The sequence below is a fragment of the Bactrocera dorsalis genome, chromosome 2, assembly GCF_023373825.1.
Source record: "Bactrocera dorsalis isolate Fly_Bdor chromosome 2, ASM2337382v1, whole genome shotgun sequence".
Taxonomy (NCBI): domain Eukaryota; kingdom Metazoa; phylum Arthropoda; class Insecta; order Diptera; family Tephritidae; genus Bactrocera; species Bactrocera dorsalis.
Window position 1 is genome coordinate 88860088 of NC_064304.1, and position 23315 is coordinate 88883402.

Here is a 23315-nt window from a genome sequence, read left to right on the forward strand (position 1 = left end):
GGAATATTGTGTTTTGATTGTTATATTATTTTACTTGCACATATACAAATTGTAGAGTATATCTAAATAACACTTGCCGTATCACTATGACGATTGTTTAGTTTTTTCTGCACTATTTCCGGTTATCTAATGTTTTTATGCAACAAATGTGATGTCAACATGCAATTTATTCGAATATTATTCAATATGAAATTATCGTAATGCTTCCAAAAATTTACAAATTCACAACATTCGTCAACACTATTTCCTCCCTTTTAAAATATGTTTGGCTTCAAGCATTTGCTTTTATACTCGTCCACTATTTGTCTGTACATTCGCAATACGAAAAGCCGTGTAATCCTTGCATACATGTTGCTGCAACATGTTCGTTCACACAGGTAGTTTTGTCAGAGAACATAAAACAGTTTTATGTTCTCTGGTTTTGTAAGCATAGCGGATAGCACATGCGCTTTATTGCTGAATACGTATGAAGGATCGACAACATGTTCGGCGCAGTGTTAGCAAATGACATTTCGCCTTTCGTGCATGTAGATCAAATTTCTACAAAAAGGAATATGCTTTTTGGAGACTTATCATATATATTCAGAACCTATTTAACAATATAGCAATTTTTTAAACAAATTGTCTTTGACAATATTAGCGTGTTAGCAAAGAAACATAAGTGCGCCTTATTTGCTGTATCACTAATTTCTCGAAACTTGTTCTAGACCATACCGCTTGTAGTTCTTACATTATGCGGTTTAACTTGCGAATTTCTTGCGACCCTACGGATTGCACTTACGCGTGACGACGTATGGTAAGCGCTAATGATATCAATTTACGTAAAGCATGGGAAATTGAAACATTTTAAAATTTATGTAGTTACTTTGGTAAAATGCCCTATGAAGATTACACCCGCCTTCTCAAGAATAAGCCTCCACCAATAAAAAAGGTGCGTCGAAATCATATTCATGGACGAATGATAAACTTTGCTGTTTTGTAACGAAAATATTTTAATATTTACAGTTACGCACCTACAATCAAAGATACGTTTGGCCAGCAGGCTTGGTTGATGCCTTGAAAGATGGCGAGTTTTGAAAATTGCTTGTTTTGATATTAACATTATAAATTTGAGATTTGTCAAAATTATACTTACATACAAATGCAATTGTATTTTTAATATTCGCATATATAAATCTTCATAACAATTTTATTCTTACGGCTCGAAAGCAAATATTTTTTTATACCAGAAAATATAACAGTATTTTTGAATACACCACAAAAATCAGAATTTTTGATAAAGAAAAAAAGGATAAAGTCTCTAAAACAACTGAATTCGCAAGCTGAAGTTTTACTTTCTCTTTTCTGTTTTCAAGAAGCAAGTTTTTATCAGAAAAAAATATGGATGTTTATTTAATAGTATATAAAAAATATGTATGTATGTATGTCTAAACATATTTTTATAAGTATATATAGAGCAAAGATCATCGTTTTTTGTACTAGTTTCGTTCTTATTTCTTTTCTTTAATTTTTGGCGTTTATTTTAGTAGAAATATCCTACTTAAGCATCACTTTTACCCTAAATACATACATATGTATATAATTTGATCTAGAAAGTAGCATCTTATTTTAGTTTAATAATTTCTATCAAAATAAGCTCGTATTTAGTTAATTAATTTTAATAAATTTAAGTTTTCGAAAAATATTTTTCAAAAGCAAGCAACTAATTTGAATTTTTCTTTGCGTATTCAAATCTTTCCAGTTATCACCACTTTTTATCATTGTTGGTGGAGCGGTTTTGGGTCTATTTTATGCAATCGTGCGAAATGGTCTGTCACGTGACGATGTGCGGTAAGTTAATTATATAACGAATATGCAAACTTGGCAAAGGCAAACAAAATTCAGTATACGTAAGACTTTGATTTAAAAAATTATAGATGGAAAATGAAAGAGGATCTAGGTATTTTTAAAGTTTGCTATGTGTAAACACAACCTTATGCATATATGTATATATTTATAGTTTTAAAATTATTTGTTTTTTTACTAATTGCTATTATTTTTTTTACCAACAGTTTCTATTCGAGTGGCAAAATGATTTGCGAAGACGTGGAAAAGTCCGGACCCAGAAAGGTGAGTGCTCGTTTATATAATAATTTTTTAATAATATATTTTAATTTTGAATGTTCGTACGAAAAATTATATCAAAAAATATTTTTTGCAGTTTCTGGTATTTAATCAAAAATACAAAGTACCTGAAGGTTTGAAGGAAGCACTTGCCGCCATTGAGGAGCCCGCGGAAGAGGTGGCAAAGAAGTCAAAGTAAAAACTGTCCACGGCGAATGGAAGAGTGCCGGCTTATTGTACAATATACTACAATTAATAAAAACTACTTAATGTTAAGAATTAGAAAGTGGAAGCTAACTGTTTGAGTTACAGTTAAGAGTGCATTGAAATAGTATCTATCTATGCATTATTATGTAAAAATTTATTTTTTACTTAGAAATGCATACAAAGAAGGAAAGTTAATATGCATTTCATTATTCTAGAATGAAGAAATGTGCAACTAACGGAAAACAAACGCTAATGAAATTGTCCTAATTTTGCATTTGTGTCGTTTGAACGAAACGAGCTCTTAGTTTATGTTGTTAGAGTAATTATGAAATTGTTTATATAAGTTTATATTCTATTTATTAAGTATATATTGATTTGTTTGTACGTGTTCAAGTATATACTTATATGCACCAATGTATGTGTGTGTTAAATAAAACAAGTAATTTTACTGCGTCTGTTTTTAAATATTTTTTAAGCACTTTAAAACAGATTCATTTGGAAAGATATTGGTAAATATGTATATGCGCTCTTTTTGATCACAGCAATACACATTTTTGGAATCAAGTCAACTCAAAGAATATATAATATAATAATATCTGAAAAACCATATCAACACTATTATATGCCCAAACCCCTTCACCTACAATAACTTCTCTAACAAATTATTTAAATTATGAAAATTCAAAAAAACATTCGAATCTCTAATCAGCAATCAAAAACTACTACAAAACGGGTACAAAAACCACAGACCCAGCTCGGCATGAATAAAAAATGTTAAAATATAACACTAACAGCGGTTAAGACCACTCCTAACAGCGATGCTAATATTAACAGTGCTAATGCGCAGTACGTTAAACCAGAGAATGTTAACATGAAGTAACATTAATGCTGGAATGAGCATCAACATTATTTGCATTTTCTTAACATTAATGTATATGCTTATGGATTGTATGATCTGTTATGTGCATTAATATGTTTATTTGTTTAAAATAATTCAATATTTTATTGCGACTTAAAAATAAATTTTACATATTCGTAAAGAAATGAAATCATGAGGCTGTTCAGCGAATAACAGAGCTAATGTAATTTACAGAAAAAATCATTCGCCAAAGAAATGGGTACGTATGTTTCTACAACCGACAATCTTATGTCAACATCCTGAAGGACATGCCGTCCGGCAATCAAAAATGTTTGTTCAAACGCACAAAATAATTTAATTGAGTAAGAGGGGGGAACGAGCGTGTTTCGTGATGAAAGTGAATACATAAATACATACATACATATGTATGTACATACATATATATTTACGCGTTGTGCAGTATTTCCTCAAGCAAGCGAATGCACTGGCAAGGATACCTCGTAATATGATAACACAATGCATGTAAGACCACCGATGTATATGTGCAAGTAATGGTAAATATGTATATTGTAATGCATACCTTTGTTAAAGAACCTTCTGCGGTCGGATGTAAATATGTATTCAAGCCTACATCCATATGCATGTCTGCACCCGCTGTTATTCGACTCGTTCCCCATTGTCAGGACAGCTGTCGATAACAATGGTCTAAACGAGTTAAATACCAATACATACATAGACCAGTGCAATTTCGCATGCCTGCGCTAAGTACGTAAATATATATGTATGTAAGTAGATATCACTAAGATGTCTGTAATAGCTCCCACTCTATACCTATACATATTTGATTAATTATGTAAATATATGAATTTGCACATATATATGTATATATGTAAGTATGTATGTATGTGCCTGCATTTAAGTACATATTGTTGTAGGTAATTTGATCCGTGCACATGCTCCGATTAACCCTGCGATTAATAAAATTTGCTTGCTTACTAATAGGTGCATGGAATATACATATTTCCAAGCTCACCATAAATAATTTTGTATTGATTACAGATATTTCCTTTAATTTAATTAATATTTAGGAAACAAATATCGAAATCAATATCGGTAAACACTTTGAGTTACTATCCATGTCATAATATATGTATATAGATATATTTTTTGTGATGAGAATTAGATAAAATATATTTATGCCGACTGCAGACCAAGCTTGAATATTTTTGTTTATTTAAACCGCCAAGAAGACTCTTGTGGGCATAAACATATCACTGAACTCAAAAGTCTCCAATATAGATCAGATGATCTTGAATCTGTTTCTTACAAACTATTTCATTGTTAGATTTATTTCCGCCTTCGAATACTATTATACTTAGAAGCGTGAGGAGTAACAGGGGTGTACAGCCAGTTACTACGTTGAGTGTGCAAACATTTTCTTATTTTGGCCATACCAATATTCGCAATGATTCATGAGGTTTTGATTGAGTCTAGTACCTGCTGGTTTTTATTGGTTTTATTTAATAAAACGGTACAATATTCGGTAGTTACAATCAACAAATAGGTCAACCAAACACTTGGTTGACTGAGAGGCTTCGATAGGCCATTTAATATCAGAGAATTTAGTTGGCAGTGTAGAAATAAAAATATCCCTATTCTTGGTACAAATCTCTGAAGATGATTGGTATGTATGAAAATTTGACATCTGAATTATTTAGATGAACAAAAAGTAGCCAACAAGTTAACTAAAACACCCTTTACTACTACATATGCACATATCTTTTAAGTGTAATTAAAGTCTACGCAGTAATAGGCGAAAAAATCATAATTGAAAACAAACATTTTGCTTGTGGTGTAAAAGAAAAACATACATATGTACATATGAACACAATTACATATGTATGTGTGTATGCAGGATGTCACTAAAGTTATAAGCGAGTTGAGCGATGTGACGTTGTAGTGATGCTGCTGCCAGTGCACTTGCCTCCTGTTTGTGTTGCTGTTGTTGGCAGCCTGTCAGTTTTCACACAGTCAAACTAAAGCAAAGAGGATGCTGTAGGTGCCTTAGGCGTAACGTCTAATAAACACACGCTATCCCATACATACATAAATACGTACATATGTATCCACATACAGCTTCGCAAATTTATAAAAATCCTCCTCGTTTTTGTTGCACTTCGGGCCGTAAGCGGATACTGAGCGGAGTTGCATGAAGCAAATTATAAGAGCAATTGTGAATAGAGATTGAGTTAGCTATGGGTTTTCCAAGTGAAAAATCGGTTAACGTTCCATTGCGCAGGCGCTCTAATGCCACACTTCAATCACTTTCCATTATTGGAACATTAAAAGCATGGAAAATTTTCGGCGAAATGCTCAAAATGTGTTGAGCATAAGAATTTGTTTCACACCAACACTCAGGTTTGGTGTGTATTACTCATAGCAATAAACAACAACAAGCACAATTATGTGCTCTACATACATTGAAGTGAACGCTCCCTTCACAACAACACAAACAAATATAAAAAAAAAGTATACGAGTGTGGGTATCCAGTTGGAGTATGACTCGCATTGTGACACAAAGAAAGTAGATAAATAGAAGAATATTTGCGATGCTTCAATTGCCATTAGAGGGTTATCGATTTTTTTATGCTCAATTTCAACGCTTTTGCTACGCGCCGTGGAGCCAACATTTGGCTTGCATTCGAATGTGTGAAAATGGTTAGCGATTGATGCTGCGGACTATGATTTGCATAAGGCAATGGAGCAATGTTCCTTAAAAATGCATATATTTGTATCTGTATGCGCATTAATATATATGGCACATAAGATAAAAATCAAATGGTGTCGCTACATAAATGCAATTTTGCCACGAGCGAAGTGCTGGCGCTTGACTCAGGCCATTGCAGCGGTTGCAGCGGCTGGCTGCTTGTTTGGCTTACAATGCAAATGGCAAAGTAATTCAATTCAATCGCTGAAAGCGCTTAAATGACACAAGTTGGCAGTTGAAAGCGTATTTGAGTGGGCGTACTGCCTGTATGAGAGCGTACATTATACATGTGTACGTACATAAAAAACGTTGCATACTGCAAGGCGATTTGGGCTGCGATTTCACACATAGATACGTATTTTAAGTACTAACTAAATTGCATGTATTGACATTATTACATGGTTTTTAATAAAATAGTTGATGAATTTCGTGAATTTCGAGAAGAGCAATCCTTAGTTGACAAAGGGAGATTATTTCATTGAAAAATGTAAGTTTCGGCTCTGGAAAATAATATTTTTGGCAATATATGATACTGCAAAATGGTTGTGAAGGCTAAAAAAGAAGACTGAAGATAAATTAAAAAAAAAAAAATAGAAATGAGGCATCCGGTGTTGGCTTCTAATTGGCATATAGCTTATGGTAAGTTGTACGTACAGGTGCTAAATGAATTTTAATATTATATCTTCCTCATTTTAATTTTGCATAAAATTTAATGAAATTTTTATATCCGAAATACACTTGAAAAAATATTTAAATATTGTCACTAATTGAGTACATGATTTATAAGTTCAGCCGTATTCGTTTATGTTCGAATCTATTCTATTCTATCCCTGATATTAAATCTGAAATTATATAATAAGTCCTTTTTATGACCACTTTTTCATATTGGCAAGCAAGCGATAAACGGAAAATTTCGGAAGGTAATATACATACATAGCTGACTAATTGTTACAACCGTTAAAGATTATATTGACTCATTTAACTTGTGAATTATTTATTTATATCTCGTAGTTAATACATTTATTGATAAATATAAATTCGTGGCTGAATGTATATTGCTCACGGCAGTTATTTGTAATTATATTACGTAATGAAATTTATAACTTTATTTTACCATGATAATACCGAACGTCAGCCATTCATTTGTTTTCGTATTCATTCTACCATTCATCACTTTTTTGTTTGCTGTGATCTGCTTTCTTGTCAAGAGCTATCCCAGTTAAATTCAATACAATAGCCCATGTGAATAGCAGCTTGCCACTCTGTTACTATGCAATTACAGCTGTCTCCGATTAGACATTTCTCTGCTAGCTAACATTGTGTGTTGCTCTCTAGTAAACTAGTGATAAAAATTACATTAATTATGACTTGACTTAATAGAAAATGTGAAGACCTCATTAATGTGGCATAACCGTTAGCTGTCGTTATGTTATAGACATATTGGAACTGTTCTAACATTGTGCATATAAAAAAATTACTTTCAAAAACGAAAATAGAGAATTTAAGACTTGAAGTGGTAGGAAACGTTAAGCTTGAAATGAAGAGGTTACTAAACTGTTTTTTTTTTTTTGGTGGAAAAAAATCAAATTTTTTATCAAAGTAAGAAATGCAACACAACAGCGCATGCCTCAGAAGACATGTTAGGCCAGCTGTCAGTTTATTTGAATAACTGGTATAGCTGTCTTACACTATATTTGATATGATTTATAGAAACTTGAATATTTGTTTCTTGGACTTTCGAGCCCATTTCACATTAAATCAATTTATACCAAATTTCTACTCAGCGATTTCTCTTCATACCATTTAGATATAAGCCTAAACAAATATTTCTAAAAACGTCTACTCATTCCTCGTGCTATTATCTTCTACCATGCTTGGTGAATACCGTAAACTAGAATACTTTTGCAAAAATCATTATTTGCTACATTTCATATACCCAAACCGACCACTTTTATCCATCTCGTGTGTATAAGGAACACCCAGCACAGCGCCTGCGGCAATAAAGTCGCGACTTTTGGCATATGCCTTTTGTATGTGCGCTTTGCTCATTCATTCGTTTCTATTTTAATTAGTGTGGTGACATCAGAGTCCACTGAATTCCGTACGAAATCGTGCAAAGGATACTTTGGAGAATTAAATGCTGACAGTTCGTCCTCCTTGTTTGCTTGTGTATATCTGTTTCCGCGTGTGTATGTGCGTGAGCTGTGGCCTAATTCGATTAGTGGTCACTGAGGTGAGTAATGCCAGCAGAAAAAGTTTGTATGGCATAATTGCAAATTTTAATTAATACTCGAAGCCTTAAACTCATATTTAGTGTTAGGTGGCAATACTTCGACTCTGCGGCACATCGTCTGAGATGTTGGCTCAATGCCAACACTTTACTAAAGGGTGATTTTTTAAGAGCTTGATAACTTTTTTTAAAAAAAACGCATAAATTTGCAAAATCTCATCGGTTCTTTATTTGAAACTTTAGATTGGATAGTTGCTGGCTTATTTCTGTAGACTTTAGACTTGACGTACCCCCACAAAAAATAGTCTAAAGGCGTTAAATCGCATGATCTTGGTGGCCAACTTACGGGTCCATCGGGTCCGAAGTTTTCCCTCAAAATGGCCATAGAATCGCGAGCTGTGTGGCATGTAGCGCCATCTTGTTGAAACCACATGTCAACCAAGTTCAGTTCTTCCATTTTTGGCAACAAAAAGTTTGTTAGCATCGAACGATAGCGATCGCCATTCACCGTAACGTTGCGTCCAACAGCATCTTTGAAAAAATACGGTCCAATGATTCCACCAGCGTACAAACCACACCAAACAGTGCACTTATTTACGTAGCCATTCAACAGAAATGAGCCTCATCGCTGAACAAAACACGCGCGCGAAACACATTTCGAACCGAACACTGATTTTGGTAATAAAATTCAATGATTTGCAAGCGTTGCTCGTTAGTAAGTCTATTCATGATGAAATGTCAAAGCATACTGAGCATCTTTCTCTTTGACACCATGTCTGAAATCCCACGTGATCTGTCAAATACTAATGCATGAAAATCCTAACCTCAAAAAAATCACCCGTTATAACAATTTGAAATAAGATGATATTTTTCAAATCTAATGGTTGAGTTGGTGCATGAATTATTTGATACGGCTACTACAGCTTAACGACACCAACAACAAGTCAAGGCCACTTGGATTAATAATAAAACTCTCACTTACGTCTCAAACGATTATAATCATTCAAAAATAGACCTGACATAGTGAAAGTCTTGAGCAAATTGGGTACTCCTTCTCTTCTGCTTAGAAATTAATTTGCTCTCCTGTGATTTCCATAAGCAAATTCACTTTCAAACATTTCCACTTTTAATTTAAATAAGGTCTAACATTACCACTAAAGAAATATTGTATACTCATATCAATTTCAAATTCAATCCAAAAGAAAATACGATCCAGAGAAGACCCGTAAATCTATGCAAAAACGTATGCATGCGTGAATAAATAAAATTTTAAAAATTAAATTCAATATCCGTTGCATTAAAAAGAATACATATTTACATATAAGCATACATATGTGTGCACACGCATAATCAACTAGCGTCAGTCAGTCAAAAGCACGACCTCCTTTTTTGTCCTTCTCCAAAGTGCACTTATAAGTGAATTTTTTCCCTTTTATATACACATTTACTCCACATCCTATTACTGAACCACTTCCTGCGCACTTCGGGGAATTGTGCTATATGTATGTTTGTGTGTCGAGTGAGTGAGTGAATGAGTGAAATGAGCCAAGTGCCTCGTCAAACGCACTACTTTATATATAACAGTCGGAATCAGCATGTAAAACGGAAATTTGCGTAAGCGAGAAATGAATGGAACGGAAATAGGCGTAACAACAGTCAACTGAAGAGCATAACGGACGCAATACATCTACATACCGCACTACGAGTGTGTATGTATGCATGTATGAATGCTTAACACAAACGGTTTGAAGGCGCGAGGAAGCTTGTATACAAATTTGTAAAAAAAGGAATTTAAAAATTTGGTTCGACCCTGTGAGAAATTATGTAACTTACTCATTCTAGTTTCTACTGGGGTTGTTGACAATAATGTCATTTGAAGTCTCACTAAATAAAGTTAAAGAACTTCAAATTAGAAATCCCTGGCGAGCATACTTCAGGATGTTACGTTCGTGCTGCCCAAAGCCATACTTGTGAGGCCAAATTACGGGTTACGAAGATACTTAAACAATTTTAAGGAACATAAGCTCAACTTTACAGTCATTAATGGATCTTTCGGGAATTTTTAAGTTAAGTCTGGATGACTGTTTTAGAATTTGCCGCAATAACGAGTTATGTGTGTTCATGTGCAATTTCGGTAAACATTTTTACCTGCAGGTCCAACAAGATTCACTTTTCTCAAATAATTCATATACTTTTAGAGCTTTCTTGACATTATTTAGAAATGTTTTTGAAATCGCTGCATATATGTATGTATATATAGTATATAGCTTATAAATTGCTTACAAGTTGCAATGATTTCATTCTTGTGTGTTTCCGGTAACACACATACACACGAAAACATATTTATATGTGTAATCTTGACATTTTTCCGAACGCCAATTTCCGTAGAAAGAAGAAAAAGCATATTTTTTAATTAAGACATTATACTTCGAACATAAGGGAGGAGCGGAGAGCCAGATTAGAAACAATTACTCTCATTTGACAACAACAGCAACAGCAGCAAATATCAAAGAAAACAAGCGAAGAGCACAGCCTTTATGCCAATGGCAAATTAACTGACTGAGGATGTGCGAGCACACATACACGCATACACAGGTAAATATGTATAACGTATGTAAAAATATGTTTGAGCATATGTGTTTATACGAAATTGGCCGTTATTGTTTTATGATTGTTTCATATTGAATATTTATACAATACAATGCACCGCCAGTGCTCCTCAGCACAATATAAATTGTGTTCAAAATATGTGGAGCCTGTAAATACTCTGACGCGTGAGGGCAGAATGCCAGTGAAATACATACATGCACTGGCAAAATCGCTTAGGCGAACGTCAGAGCTCATAGAGCATACATAGAAACATTGGTGTGTATGTGTGAGTAATTTGGAATTTTCTGCGAAAATAAATTTCAGTTCAAAATCCACGTCATATGCAGTTTTTTTTCCTGTCGGGGGTAAAGCGCTCTTGGTTCTCGTTTCATCTTGTTCTTTATTTTCTCAACTATTTTCTGACTATACGCAGTGTACTTGTACAAAGGGATGATGACGACAAAGTTGGCCGACACGATGGCAGACAACCGACCAGTACTCGTACTTGCTGGCCTTTAATAGGCGTAGACACAATACGATTGAGTGCCATTAAAGAGTAGCACTCGTTGGGGGAGTGTGAGAAACAGCACAAGATATTGAGAGCAAGTGAATTGCTTGGCGCTGCCGTAAATATTGGAAGGCGTTACGTCGAATATTACAACGAGCGCAAGCATAGTTTTAGGGGGGTGTTTTCCAGTACCCTTATACGGCTTACCAGTTTCTTTGGGACATATGACGTTGACGATGAACGACAAACTATAAAGGAGCGAGTAGCGATTCGCAAAATTGAGAGCTGGCTGTAGAGAGTTGCTCGGTTGATTTGAGTTCGTGTATATATATATATATGTTTACGTAAGTATCTAGTTACATGCGATGTAACGGTGAACTTTTCCACGAATGTATACATCCATATGTAAATATAAATGTAGATCTGTGTCTGTAATTATATTTTCTATGGAATACACAGTAAAAAATGTTGTCTCTTTATAAAAAATAAATATTTTTAATATCAAAAAAATTAAGTTATATAAAAAAGCAAATGAAGTAAGAGGGTGGTAACTTAATGGAATAGAAATACTAAAAAACCAAATGATGGACAACAAAGTAATGATTTTGTATCTGCGAAAAGTCGTTGCATACCTAGGTCAGGGAGCCAGGCTAAACAAAAATAAATACTTAAAACCTATATTATTTCAAAATATACAGGAAAATTGTAGCACACTTTTAGGCTAATATCAAATATTTGCTTTTAATATTTTTTCAGTTTCTCTCTTATTCTCGCTATTTTGTTTCAATCGAAGGATTTTACGCATGTTAAATCTCATCGAAGAAACTGAAGTCTTTTTCAGAGATTTTTCTGTTATATCGAAATTTTATATGAAGATATCTGTATATATACATTTCTATTATTATATTTATAATCTTATCGTAGTCTTAAATGTAGACTTCGTAGATGCGTTGCATAGAAAAATATTATTAAAAGAAGACCGCGAAAAATCACACTCACACTTTTTTCATAACAAACCTCATCAAATCATATCATTGATATTATCAAACAGATGTACTGATCTGATCTTACAACAATAAGAACGTCCTGTCGTAATTCTTACATTAAGTAGGTACACCCCCAAGTTGGTACAAAAGCGATAGACATACATACACGCCTAAACACATACATTTGAAACTTCACCGACTTTTACATTAACGACTATACGTTTACTTAGAGCAGTCGGCAAACTCTCAGTGGTTTTATTCTGATTTTTCTCAGCACCACTCATTTTGGTCACTTTACGCTGGTAACACATACACATGTATACACACATGTATGCATTTACTACCACTCGCTGGATAGCGCTTGCAGCAACGTCAGCAGTACCGTCACTGGAATGCACATAGCGCACACAGCAAATACTTTCTCGTCCGTGGTGCGCGCACCTTTCTTCGCAAAATCTACCCTCACACAACGTTTACTCAATGAGCTCGCCGTCAGTCAGCTTTTGGATTTCGTACGTGCAATTTCGGCTTGAGCGCCGATGGCAGACGGGACGGCCTACATATATACATTTTTGTTAGGCTAATTTACTCATACACTAAATGGATTTAGCAGGAGGTTGTAAGGGAAATTTTATTTAAAAAATAATTGTTTCGAAGAAAATTGTGTATTCGGAGCGAAATTTCAAAGGGAGTTTAGCACTACGCCGTTGAAAATCTAACTTACGACAGATAAAATGAGGCAATGTTGAAATGCAGCTAACTGTCTTTAATTTCAAACGGTTTTGAGTGCGTAACGGTAACACTTTCCGACACTAATGCAACGAAAATCGAATATGAAGAAAGTCAATCGCAAAATATATATGCAAAATCAATCGTTTGCCAGTGATATTGTCCTGTCACAGCAGTACTGTTCTTCTCGATATGATAGCCTACTGCTGGGCCGGGGCATTAACATTGTCTTGCGAGTGTGAACAACAACAACAGCAGCAGTTCAATTGATGAAGCAAAGCCAAAAAACAATTGTGAAATCTATTTAAAAGCACTAAAGAGATTTTTCTCACTAATATAAGCACTACTGAAGCATACATTTTGGGGCGCACGCAAATTTCGTACTGAAACAACCGGATTATTACTCATTACCTTAATGTTTTTTGTTTTCTAATCATTTAATCATTTTGTTTAAAAAATTTCGAGGCATACTTTCGAGCGCTACCCCATGTTAAGAATGTGTATTCGCCTATATATATGCATATATTCAAATATATTTTCGCGTTCATACACATTTGCCTGCATGTACATGCATGTGTGTGTGTATTGAGATATAGTTAGATACATATGTGTGCACACAGAGCAGCGCGTCGGTAAAACAGCACTTGGCTTAGCATGAAAATTTCCGGTATAAGGCGAAAAGCAGGAAAAATCAATTTTCCATTTTTAAATCGAGCAGCAGCAGCAGCCAACACCACAGATGCAGCAGCAGCAACAGCAAACCTAGTAGCGACAGCAATGGGCTAGCCATGGAAAGCTGGGCGGCATCAGACGCAGCAGCAGCTAAGCTGAATTCGGACTTCATTGTACGCAGCGCTCATAAAGAAGGGATAAAGGATGCTTCAAGTCGACAGCACCAAAAAGAGATGGATATTGTTGCAAACACCCAGTACCTTATACGAACGCACACACATATACACACACACAAAGCCTATATTTATCAAAGTTGGAAACTTTGAATGGAAGCTGAAATTGGAAACACCATGGCAGCGGACCGTTATATGTGCGTCTTTGGAACATGTGGTACATATGGATGCCAAAATTGTGGAAGCTGTTCAGGCAAGCTAATGAATTATTCAAAGCAAAGCGCAGAGTAGAAAAGAATGCCACGAAAAATGTTGCAAGAAACAATACAAATTGAAAATATCGATTTCTCGCATAAAAAGCCGCACGAGTGATATATGAAAAAATCGTGTGGCATACATAATCACTACTATTTCGAGTATATTTCCAACGTATTAGCGTAATATTTAGTAAAAATCAATAAACCACCACCGCAGCGAAGAGGCTATAAAGTGTGGCATGCATAAAAAGCATTATAGTACGCCCTTACTTGCAACACCACCTTAAACATCATACCGTCCGCACACACACACACTGAGTCGAACGAAACGCACCCACTTAATGTCTTTGTGGGTACCTACAAACACGTTGCACACACACGCACATACTTCTTTAATACAACAATAACAAGAAATTTTAATAATAATAATAATAAAATGCTCGCTTACAAGTATGTATGAACAACATAACAAAACGAGCGGCGGTCACACAACAACAAAACAGCCTGAAATACTTTAGTAAAATTAACAACAACAAAACGCACAGCAAAACCATTGTCCGCGTGCCGGTTACGGGGTTAAGAGCAACCCTGCATCACATACACACAGCCACACCTATACTACTGCATTAATGTGCGTGAAGCTTCTTGCGGCATGGCCTAAGCAACACTCACCCCAGTAGACGTACGCCGAGTATTGTCGTCCTCTTACCCTTCGGTTAACTTTGGTTTTAGTTTTCTCCCTCACAATCGACCTTTTTCCAAGTACTGTGCTCCTGTCGTTTACATTCTTTGTTGTTTTGTACTTAATTTGTGCGTCCTTTTCAACAAGTAAAGTTCTACCCTCCCGCTAACGGTTAGTTTCAACTACGGCGTCTCCCTGCCTATATTTATCCCCCAACCCTCATACAAATATTTAACCGTCTTTACACGCATACATTCATGTCTATATATAACAACATAAGTATTATACATATACATATATACGCGTATGCTATACTGAAAAATGTACATTCGTTCATTGGCCGCTTGACAAAGCATATAGTAAGGCGTTGGCGTCAATGAGGGTACCCATTTCACGAACTATAGCAATGTGTGTGTGTGCATGTATGAGTGTTTACGTGTAGTGTATAACAGCGTTGACATCAATGCGCTCACGGAGCTTTCGAGTACACATTCTTATGTGTATGTTTAAGCTTTCAAAGCTCGATTTTATTTCCAAAATGTTCCAGGTGGTGCTTAGTAGTTTTACGAATTTAGCCCTACGTTATGTTTTATCAAAGTTTAGATCGTAAAAAACTCAAAAACTTCGCTGATTGGTATCTATTGTTAGCTCGGTTGTAAAGTGAGTATTTTGACCCAAATTCATATCTATGCATCAATAAGAGCATGTTTCACCAGACCTTAGAAAAGCGCTATCAACTAGTCTTTTTTGCTTTTTAATTTGAATTTACTTTTTACAAGCCACACTGGACAATTTTAACTCAACTTTCGAAGAACATTTCCATAGGTTACTGCGAAAAGAATTTTAATTAAATACGCAAATACGCAAAATGAAAATAAATTTGCACAATTTTGGATTTTCGAATTTTCGTAAGTTCGAATTTTCAAAATTTCGAAATTTTAAATTTTCGTTATTAGAATTTCGTATAATCGGCTCTTTAAGTTGTGCAAAGCAACAAAAACAAGTATTTTGGCGAGAAAAATATGTTTTTTTTATGTTCGAAATTTTCGAACACATGTCTAATATTTAGGATTTTGCAAGTTGACGTTTTTAACATCAAAATAGTAATAAGATAATAGCGAAATCACTAAAATTCTTAAATATTGTTGCATATTTGACGCTTTCGGTATTTGTACTTTCAGAGATGCTAAATAAGGGGATGAATCTGTGTATAGTTTGTTGACCTTCTTTCGTATTCGAAACTATTGGTTTTGGCTTTTCCTAAATTTTACATATTCGAATTTTGATTGCTCGCATTTTTTAATGCTGTCATATTTTCGAGCAATAATATAATATAAGTTTGTTCGTAAATTTTTTCACATGCTCGGAAAATGATTTTCAATACTGTAATTTTTAAAACTTGTATGCCTAAAGTCCATCGCCGATTTTATTATATTTTATGCCACTATCTCACAGAAAGTAAAAAAAAAAATCCATCAGAAAAATCGTCAACATTTCGCACCAAATTCATAAATATATTTTCTTCAGTATACCAAGTTATAGCCACTCCCCATCACTCACTGGGCTGTGACAAACAAACATTTGGTCAAGCATAACTGCTATGTTCTTTCCCCACACTTCGCCAAAAGGCTTTCAGGGTGAGGTGAAAATTATATCATTATAATGAAAACATAGGTTAATGTTTTACCTTGCTTTTTACTATTTCATTACAACAAATAAATGCTTGTCCGCAGCAGCTTTGCTGCATTTTAAGTATCCAAAAAATCGGCAGTGTGCACATTTGTCCTTGTACGTCATTCGTTTCGGGCTGCAAGACACGAACGCCAGTTCATTCGCCTATTTTTGCAGTCCGACTTCATCCCCATTCAGCTACTGCTTCTAATACAGCATATTACAGTTACGTACTTTTGTCAGTGTGTGTTTGTATGGATGTAATTTAGGAAATTTGCTCAGCATCAGCACTCCAATCGCTACATCAGCATTTTAAGCATCAAACAGAGCAATGCCAAAGCATGTTTTACAGAGATGAAAGAGTGCAGACAGACGCAGCATACATATGAATTGGTTGGATGATTGTTGTTACATATATGAAGGTAAATTCGTTTTAAGAAATTTGTCTACGCAAATTAATTCACAAAAATATGTACTGGAAATGCTGAAAAGGAAAATGCTTGCCATCCAAAAACAAAGAAACAGAAATGAACTAATTAAAATTGCCTATCGTAATCGTAAAAATCACCACAATAAGACGTTACAATCATCATCTGAAGAGATGTAGAAAGCAGAAGAGCAAGAAAAATAGAACGTGAAGCTGAAGCAGAAACCACTATCCTCCTTCATAATTAGGAGGTTCTAACGATATTTGATTTACAATAAATTACAAATTTACAAAATACAAATATAAAAGCATAAAATCGAAACTTAAATAACTAAAAAACCGCACAGCTGATGGCATCTAGCAATCACTAGGATATACTTGCATGTATAATGTTTCTATTCTCATTTGTCGTACTTCGCAATCTCGGCCACACAGTTGTTGTTTTTCTCTACAGAGAAAAATTAAATACTATACTACACTGTGTGCGGGGTAATGAAGTACATCTTGAAAACATCAACTTAAGAGTGTAGCGGTACACAACATTGTGTATATATAGTGATGGAACGATGCCGATTTCTTATAGTGAATACCGATAGTCTTTTTGAGTACTTATTGGTATCGACACCCCGATATTTGTATATAAATCTTTGGTAATTACTGTGGACTATTGTTATAATTTTTAAAGGGACGTATCGAATACCAATGATGTTTCGAAAATTAATCATTGAATCATAGCATAATGGACGAGTTTTGTATATTATAAAAATTTTTAATTTTGCTTTCTTAGGAAAATTCTCTAAACTATTGTAACAATATTTCTTGAAAAATGAATAAAGAAATAAAATATAAAACAAAAGTGAACAAAATTGAAAGTCCTAGAACTTGATTGTTCTTTTAAAACATTATGTTATTTGAGATAAATCCAGAAAGCTAAATAGCAGTTAAGATTGGCGTATAGAGTTACCGGTATAAACCCATATAGCGGGTATAAAATTTTTTCTTTGACAAATATTTTTATTAGTCGAAGCCCGAACATATAAAAAGCAGTTAGATCATTAGAGATCAGAACTCTAACTAAAAAAAATTAAGATGTAAAGTGCCTGCATCGTAGAATATGGTTTAATAGTAAGCTTAGATGATTTGAGAGTCTCAAACTGTAGCTTTCTGTTCCACAAGCGATTAGTTTTTGGTATTGTGATAGTTTTGAGTAATTTTCAATCTATTTACTTTAGATTTGATCTTTCTGATCTAAAATTGTATCTCCGGTTTAATATGCAAAATATTATGTCGAGTATCGCACTGACTTGCCAGCACCCTAATGTATTATAAAACGGCTAGAAGGCAAATTAGACAAATATGTATGCATTAACAGCAAAAATAGAATAGTTATGTAAATAATGCCACGACAATTAGCACATATGGTGAATGCTATTATTTAAATAGAAAATGTTTGTCCGAGTTCAACAAGTGTTAAGTATGAGCTTTGTAAGTCAATTGCTCAAATAACTATGTGCTTCGTAGTAAAAACGTAAATGTGTGTGTAAACATATACATTTATATATTTATGTCAGTACTGGCAACTATATTTCATTGAGTTTATGCTGGCATAAGTGGGGGAACTACACAAATTATCGATTAAATTTTCAAAAGGCCGAAAGGACAAAACTTGTGTTAAAACTTGAAAATTCGATATTTGTCATGGCGGCACATAAGTTTTTTGATTGAAATATAACAGTAAAATAGATTTCAGGATTTTATGTGCTGCCATTATATGCTTTATTTGTGCATACTTAAGAGCTAAATACAAGAAAGTTTAGAAAATTCTTTACTAAAATATGAGCAAATTATATGTATATACTAATAATAAATACAATTTCCAATTAGACCATGCAAAATAATAATACTGCAATATTTAAGGTAATACGATTCAACTGAGCACCTATAAATGTACAGATCTCCAAGGAAACTATAAACCGACTTGACCTAATTTCTGCTGAGTAATCCTAAGCTCATTAAAACCCATATACATATGTATGTATGTAAGAAAAAAAATTAATAAAATTGCAAACCAGCTAATTGTAAAAGAAATGCAGACCCACATATGTGGACTTTTGTTCGAATACCTTATAGCCTTAAGTACATAAGTATAGTTTTTACACTCACACACACATATCGAACTAATAGTTCATGAAAGTTCTTGGAGCTGCGCAGCTTGGTGTGGAAGCGAGTTTACACACGCGACGAGTACGAATGGCATTGTAAAAGCATGCACACTCATACATACATATATTTTGTAATAAAGTAAGCAATTAAAGGATGAAAGCATATTACAGTAAAGCTGCTTATGAGCTCCATTTCATAGCTGACGATTGTTAAGGATAATAACATAACTATCTGAGCATGGCGAAATGTCAAAACAGAATAATGAAATAAGCGCATACATATCTATGTATGTATGTTTGTCCGAAGCTTAAAAACACTGTTTGCCTCGAGAGCGACGTTTAAAGTGCATTGGTTGACGATAATGACCAAGAGGAGATTGTAGTGCCATATTGGCTAGATATGAGAGTGACGACAGTTTTCAAACAATGAAAGCACAGGTGACTCATTGTGGGCTTTTGAGAAGAAAACAAATATTTTTTTAAATATATTTCATTTCTACTTTTGTTCATAAAGAGTTAAGCCTTTGCAATGACACAAACATTTTAATTAATTATATTATATGCCTAGAAATCCAAAATTTTATATTATTTAAAAATCTATATAAAGCTTAAAATGATATAGTGTTAACGATCTGGAACTTTTTACTTATGCTTAACACGATTTTCATGTACGGCTTATACATAAGTTGCCAAATATGGTTATTGAATATTTTTTCTTTATTTAAAAATTAAAAAATTCAAATCTGAAAATTTAATTTTTTTAATTTATAAATTTTTTCGGGTTAATACGAGTACATACCTGCAACTTCACTTTTTGAAAAAATTAATTTTTATTTTTTAAAATTTTTTCAGGTTATGTACGTGATTTTCTGGTAAACTTCAGATTTTAACAGCGCACGTATATATGTATTTTTATTAAATACTTGAAGTGCCATTTTAAAGGAGGCATATCAAATAATTATATCCCCTGTGCTGACCGGTGTGTAATTTCATTAATTAAAAGGTGTGTCTCTAGCGCTCAGGTCATAACAATCATAACAACAACGAAAGATATACTACTACAGTTTCTGAGCAAACATTTGATGACTAATTAAACTGAAATACGAGCATGTCAACTCTTATATAATGACATAAATAAATGATATTTACATATTAGCATTAGTTTAAGAAGGGTCTTTAGAATTTCAATATTTCAATTAAGCTTGCAATTTCATATTATTTATTAAACTGATAAATTGGTTAGTGGAAATATAATTAAAATTTCTTTGCTCTCGCAATATACATATATTATGCAGTCATCGTCCTAACGTTTTAAGCTGTCTTCGAATGATTTAATATTTTTTAATAACTCTAGGAGCTACAGTTTCATGGAAATATATAATTTTATGAGTTAAATTATGCTTTTGCGCCTGTAAGTAGGCAAGGAAAATTTGTTTGTACGCAAAAAAATGATATATAAGCTCCTATGGCTCTCCTCACACATTATATATACATACATATGTATATATATCTATATACAGTCATAATGATTATGACGTTTATGATGTTGCATCACAACTTGGTGAAAAACATATTGCTTCATACATTTACAACACTTACACATACAAATACTTATTAACGGAAAGCGTTGAGTTACTGTTAATGCAACTTAATATAAAAAAACACGATTTGTTGTTGTGCTAAATGCATTAAAAAGGGGGTCACCTAAAAATAATACCTCTAAGCCTGCATACTCGCATTTGTATCACAAAGCGTGAAAGTGATAAACTGTTTCATGCGAGTACCGTTGCGCCTGCTTTTATTTTAAATACGCTTTAGACTCGTTGAATACAGACACACTTCAATGTCATACCGGAAGTTGGTGGCGAAAGGCTCAAACGAGCTGCGACTGCACTTTGCCGTGTGCAACCGAGAGTCTACAGTCAATTTGAAGTGGTTGGTGAGTGAGTGCAGGCACTTCCTGCTACCCTGCGCTGATGTAATGAATTTAACTGCACGCACTTATGCAAATGCAACCCTGTAGGGTGGTGCATATAAATTAAAAGATGTGTGATATAAAAAATATAGAATATATTGTATATAATGTCATAGCGAGACGTTAATAATTAGAGTAACGAAGTCGGTTCAATAGGGGAACAGATATGCGCTCATTCCTATAAGGACTCGCGAATATGTAGCTATGTACGCATGCTTATCTATATGTTACATGAGCCTTAAAAGCGTGCAAATGAATAAAATGTGGTTGTGTGTCTCCACGTGCAATGATACGGATACGATTTCGCTTTATGATGAAAAATTTCATAGAGCTATAAATACTTTGTTTAATGGAGTTCACACTTTTATGTCGTGTATGGAGTACAACAACCAGTTGCGTGAAAGGAAGTAAGAAAAGTCAAAGTATTTGCATTGAAATGCAAGTAAGGACTTATGGGACTCTATAGGCCTACAGAGAAATACAACGAAAATATTTGAAAGCAATATCCTTATCAAATTAAATCAAAAGTGCCGATTTATTTTTCGACTGTTATATTGAAAATTAGTAAATTCTTTCTAAAACAATCATTACACTTATACAATAAGTATTCGTGTGCACTAAATAAATTAAATGAAATGTTTATTACTCAATATTTTTGTCTGTGTATCCAATGAGCTTTTCGCTGAATCTGCTACAAAAGCTCCAAACTTTCAAAGTAGTTTCGCTCACGCTCACTTTGTCAAAGCTCAAAGAGCTTAAAAGCACAAGCTGTCGTTTGGAATGTTTTGTTAGTTGTCCTGCTAAGTTAAAAAAGCTTTATTAAAGCTTTTCAAAAAGCTTAAGGTTGCTGTCATTGATGTTGGAATTTTCGGAAATACAGTTAGTTTCCAATAGATGGCGCTGAGAGTTAAAAAAAATTGCAAGTACCAACAAGTAATTAACAAAAAGAACTTTCAGCACAGGGTGACAACAAAATTGAAAAAAAAGTAAATTTGTATGTATAGTATGTAATAAGTAGTATAAGTAGTAAAAAACACTGTTCTACAAAAAATGTTTGATTGGGTGCTACTAGATGTCAGCTGACAGATCTGGTTAACCTTAGATTCTTACATCACTTTTTCCGGTTTTATTCAAAATCAGTCAAGCTGATAATAACTTTTATTACATTAGTAGTAAATATTTATTATGGTAAGTAAGTAGAGATGTTGCAATAATGATCTGTCATGTTCTGTTACTAATGCGGTGCTACACAAATGCGGTGGAAAGCAATAAATTGGCACGCTTTGCTTCTAGCTGAGAGCTGATGTAAAAAAGGTGACTTGCATTTTCGTATCAACCCACAAAATATACTCAGAATCAGGTCTAAAATGAGGCGCTAAAATCAGTGTAGTACAGTTTATATTGCTGACCCGGCATCCAAATTGGTTCGGCTTTACGCGAAACTAAAAATGTGTTTTTCTCGAAAAGTCTTTTTTAAAATGTTACCGACGATTTCTCAGGCTCTACTGGAAACATACCTTAAGTTTTTAGAAAGTTCGCTTTTTAGACTTGTATATATCGGAACTTATCCATATCGCCGAATTTCAATTTTTATTATTCATAAATTTCAAAAAGTCAAAAAAGGTGATAAAAAGTTATTTTTTTTATGCAATCATCACTTCGTTAGGTTTTTTTTTTCATCTTTTCCGTAGAACCAGACATTGAGGCCTTATTTCAGACTAATAACTTTTTTGTTTGTGATTTCATTGCTAGGAGAGTTGAAATTTTTGAAAATTTTATCTTTTCTTATACTCTTGCAACCTGTTGCCACAAGTTCGTTGTAAAAATATTAATTGTATCAAGCAATGTTTCCGATAACTATAGTTTTAGTAACCCTTTCTCATGCCTTTGAAAGAAGGGCTTACAATGTGGGACTATATGCATGTCATTAGATTCTTTAGGTCATCGAAACAGAAGCGTAATTATCAGGTTTCTTAAACTTTACAACGCAGTTCTTCAAACTGTGCGAGTCGGAGTTGTTGCGCAATAGCGTAGTCGCACAAATAAAGTTCGCAGCAATAGCAAAGAAAAGTTTAAAACGCAAAAAAAAAATTCTTTACTCCAACGTGTATGGTCGGTTATTTAAGGGCTGGCAAGACAAGCAAACGGAGATTGTTTTGCACCCAACATTGAATTGGTGGAGCTGTTTAACAAGGATATTACTTTGTTGTTGTTGTTAGCATTTGCTGCTTTCAATTGTTGGCAATGAGCACTACTCACCATTCGCTCATAAATTTCAATTCAACAATTGCGTAGCAGCAGCATTTTGAACTTCAGTT

The 23315-nt window shown here is 34.0% G+C and overlaps 2 protein-coding genes across 6 annotated transcripts in view; one reads left to right on the forward strand and one right to left on the reverse strand.

Moving 5' to 3' along the window:
- The window catches only part of LOC105229625 (uncharacterized), a 44543-nt gene extending 41768 nt beyond the window's left edge, over positions 1-2775 (forward strand). For 2 of the 3 annotated variants that reach the window (XM_049448331.1, XM_049448330.1), the window contains exons 5-7: positions 1742-1830; positions 2052-2109; positions 2201-2775. In XM_049448331.1, the coding sequence (XP_049304288.1) occupies positions 1742-1830; positions 2052-2109; positions 2201-2302 (249 nt within the window). In that variant the 3' untranslated portion in view covers positions 2303-2775. Of the gene's footprint in view, positions 1-707; positions 797-861; positions 932-1005; positions 1157-1741; positions 1831-2051; positions 2110-2200 lie in introns of those variants that run through there. The other variant, XM_049448332.1, reaches the window with a different exon arrangement.
- Positions 1-23315, reverse strand: part of LOC105229624 (poly(U)-binding-splicing factor half pint) — a 320705-nt gene that overhangs the window by 9963 nt on the left and 287427 nt on the right. The window lies entirely within an intron of this gene.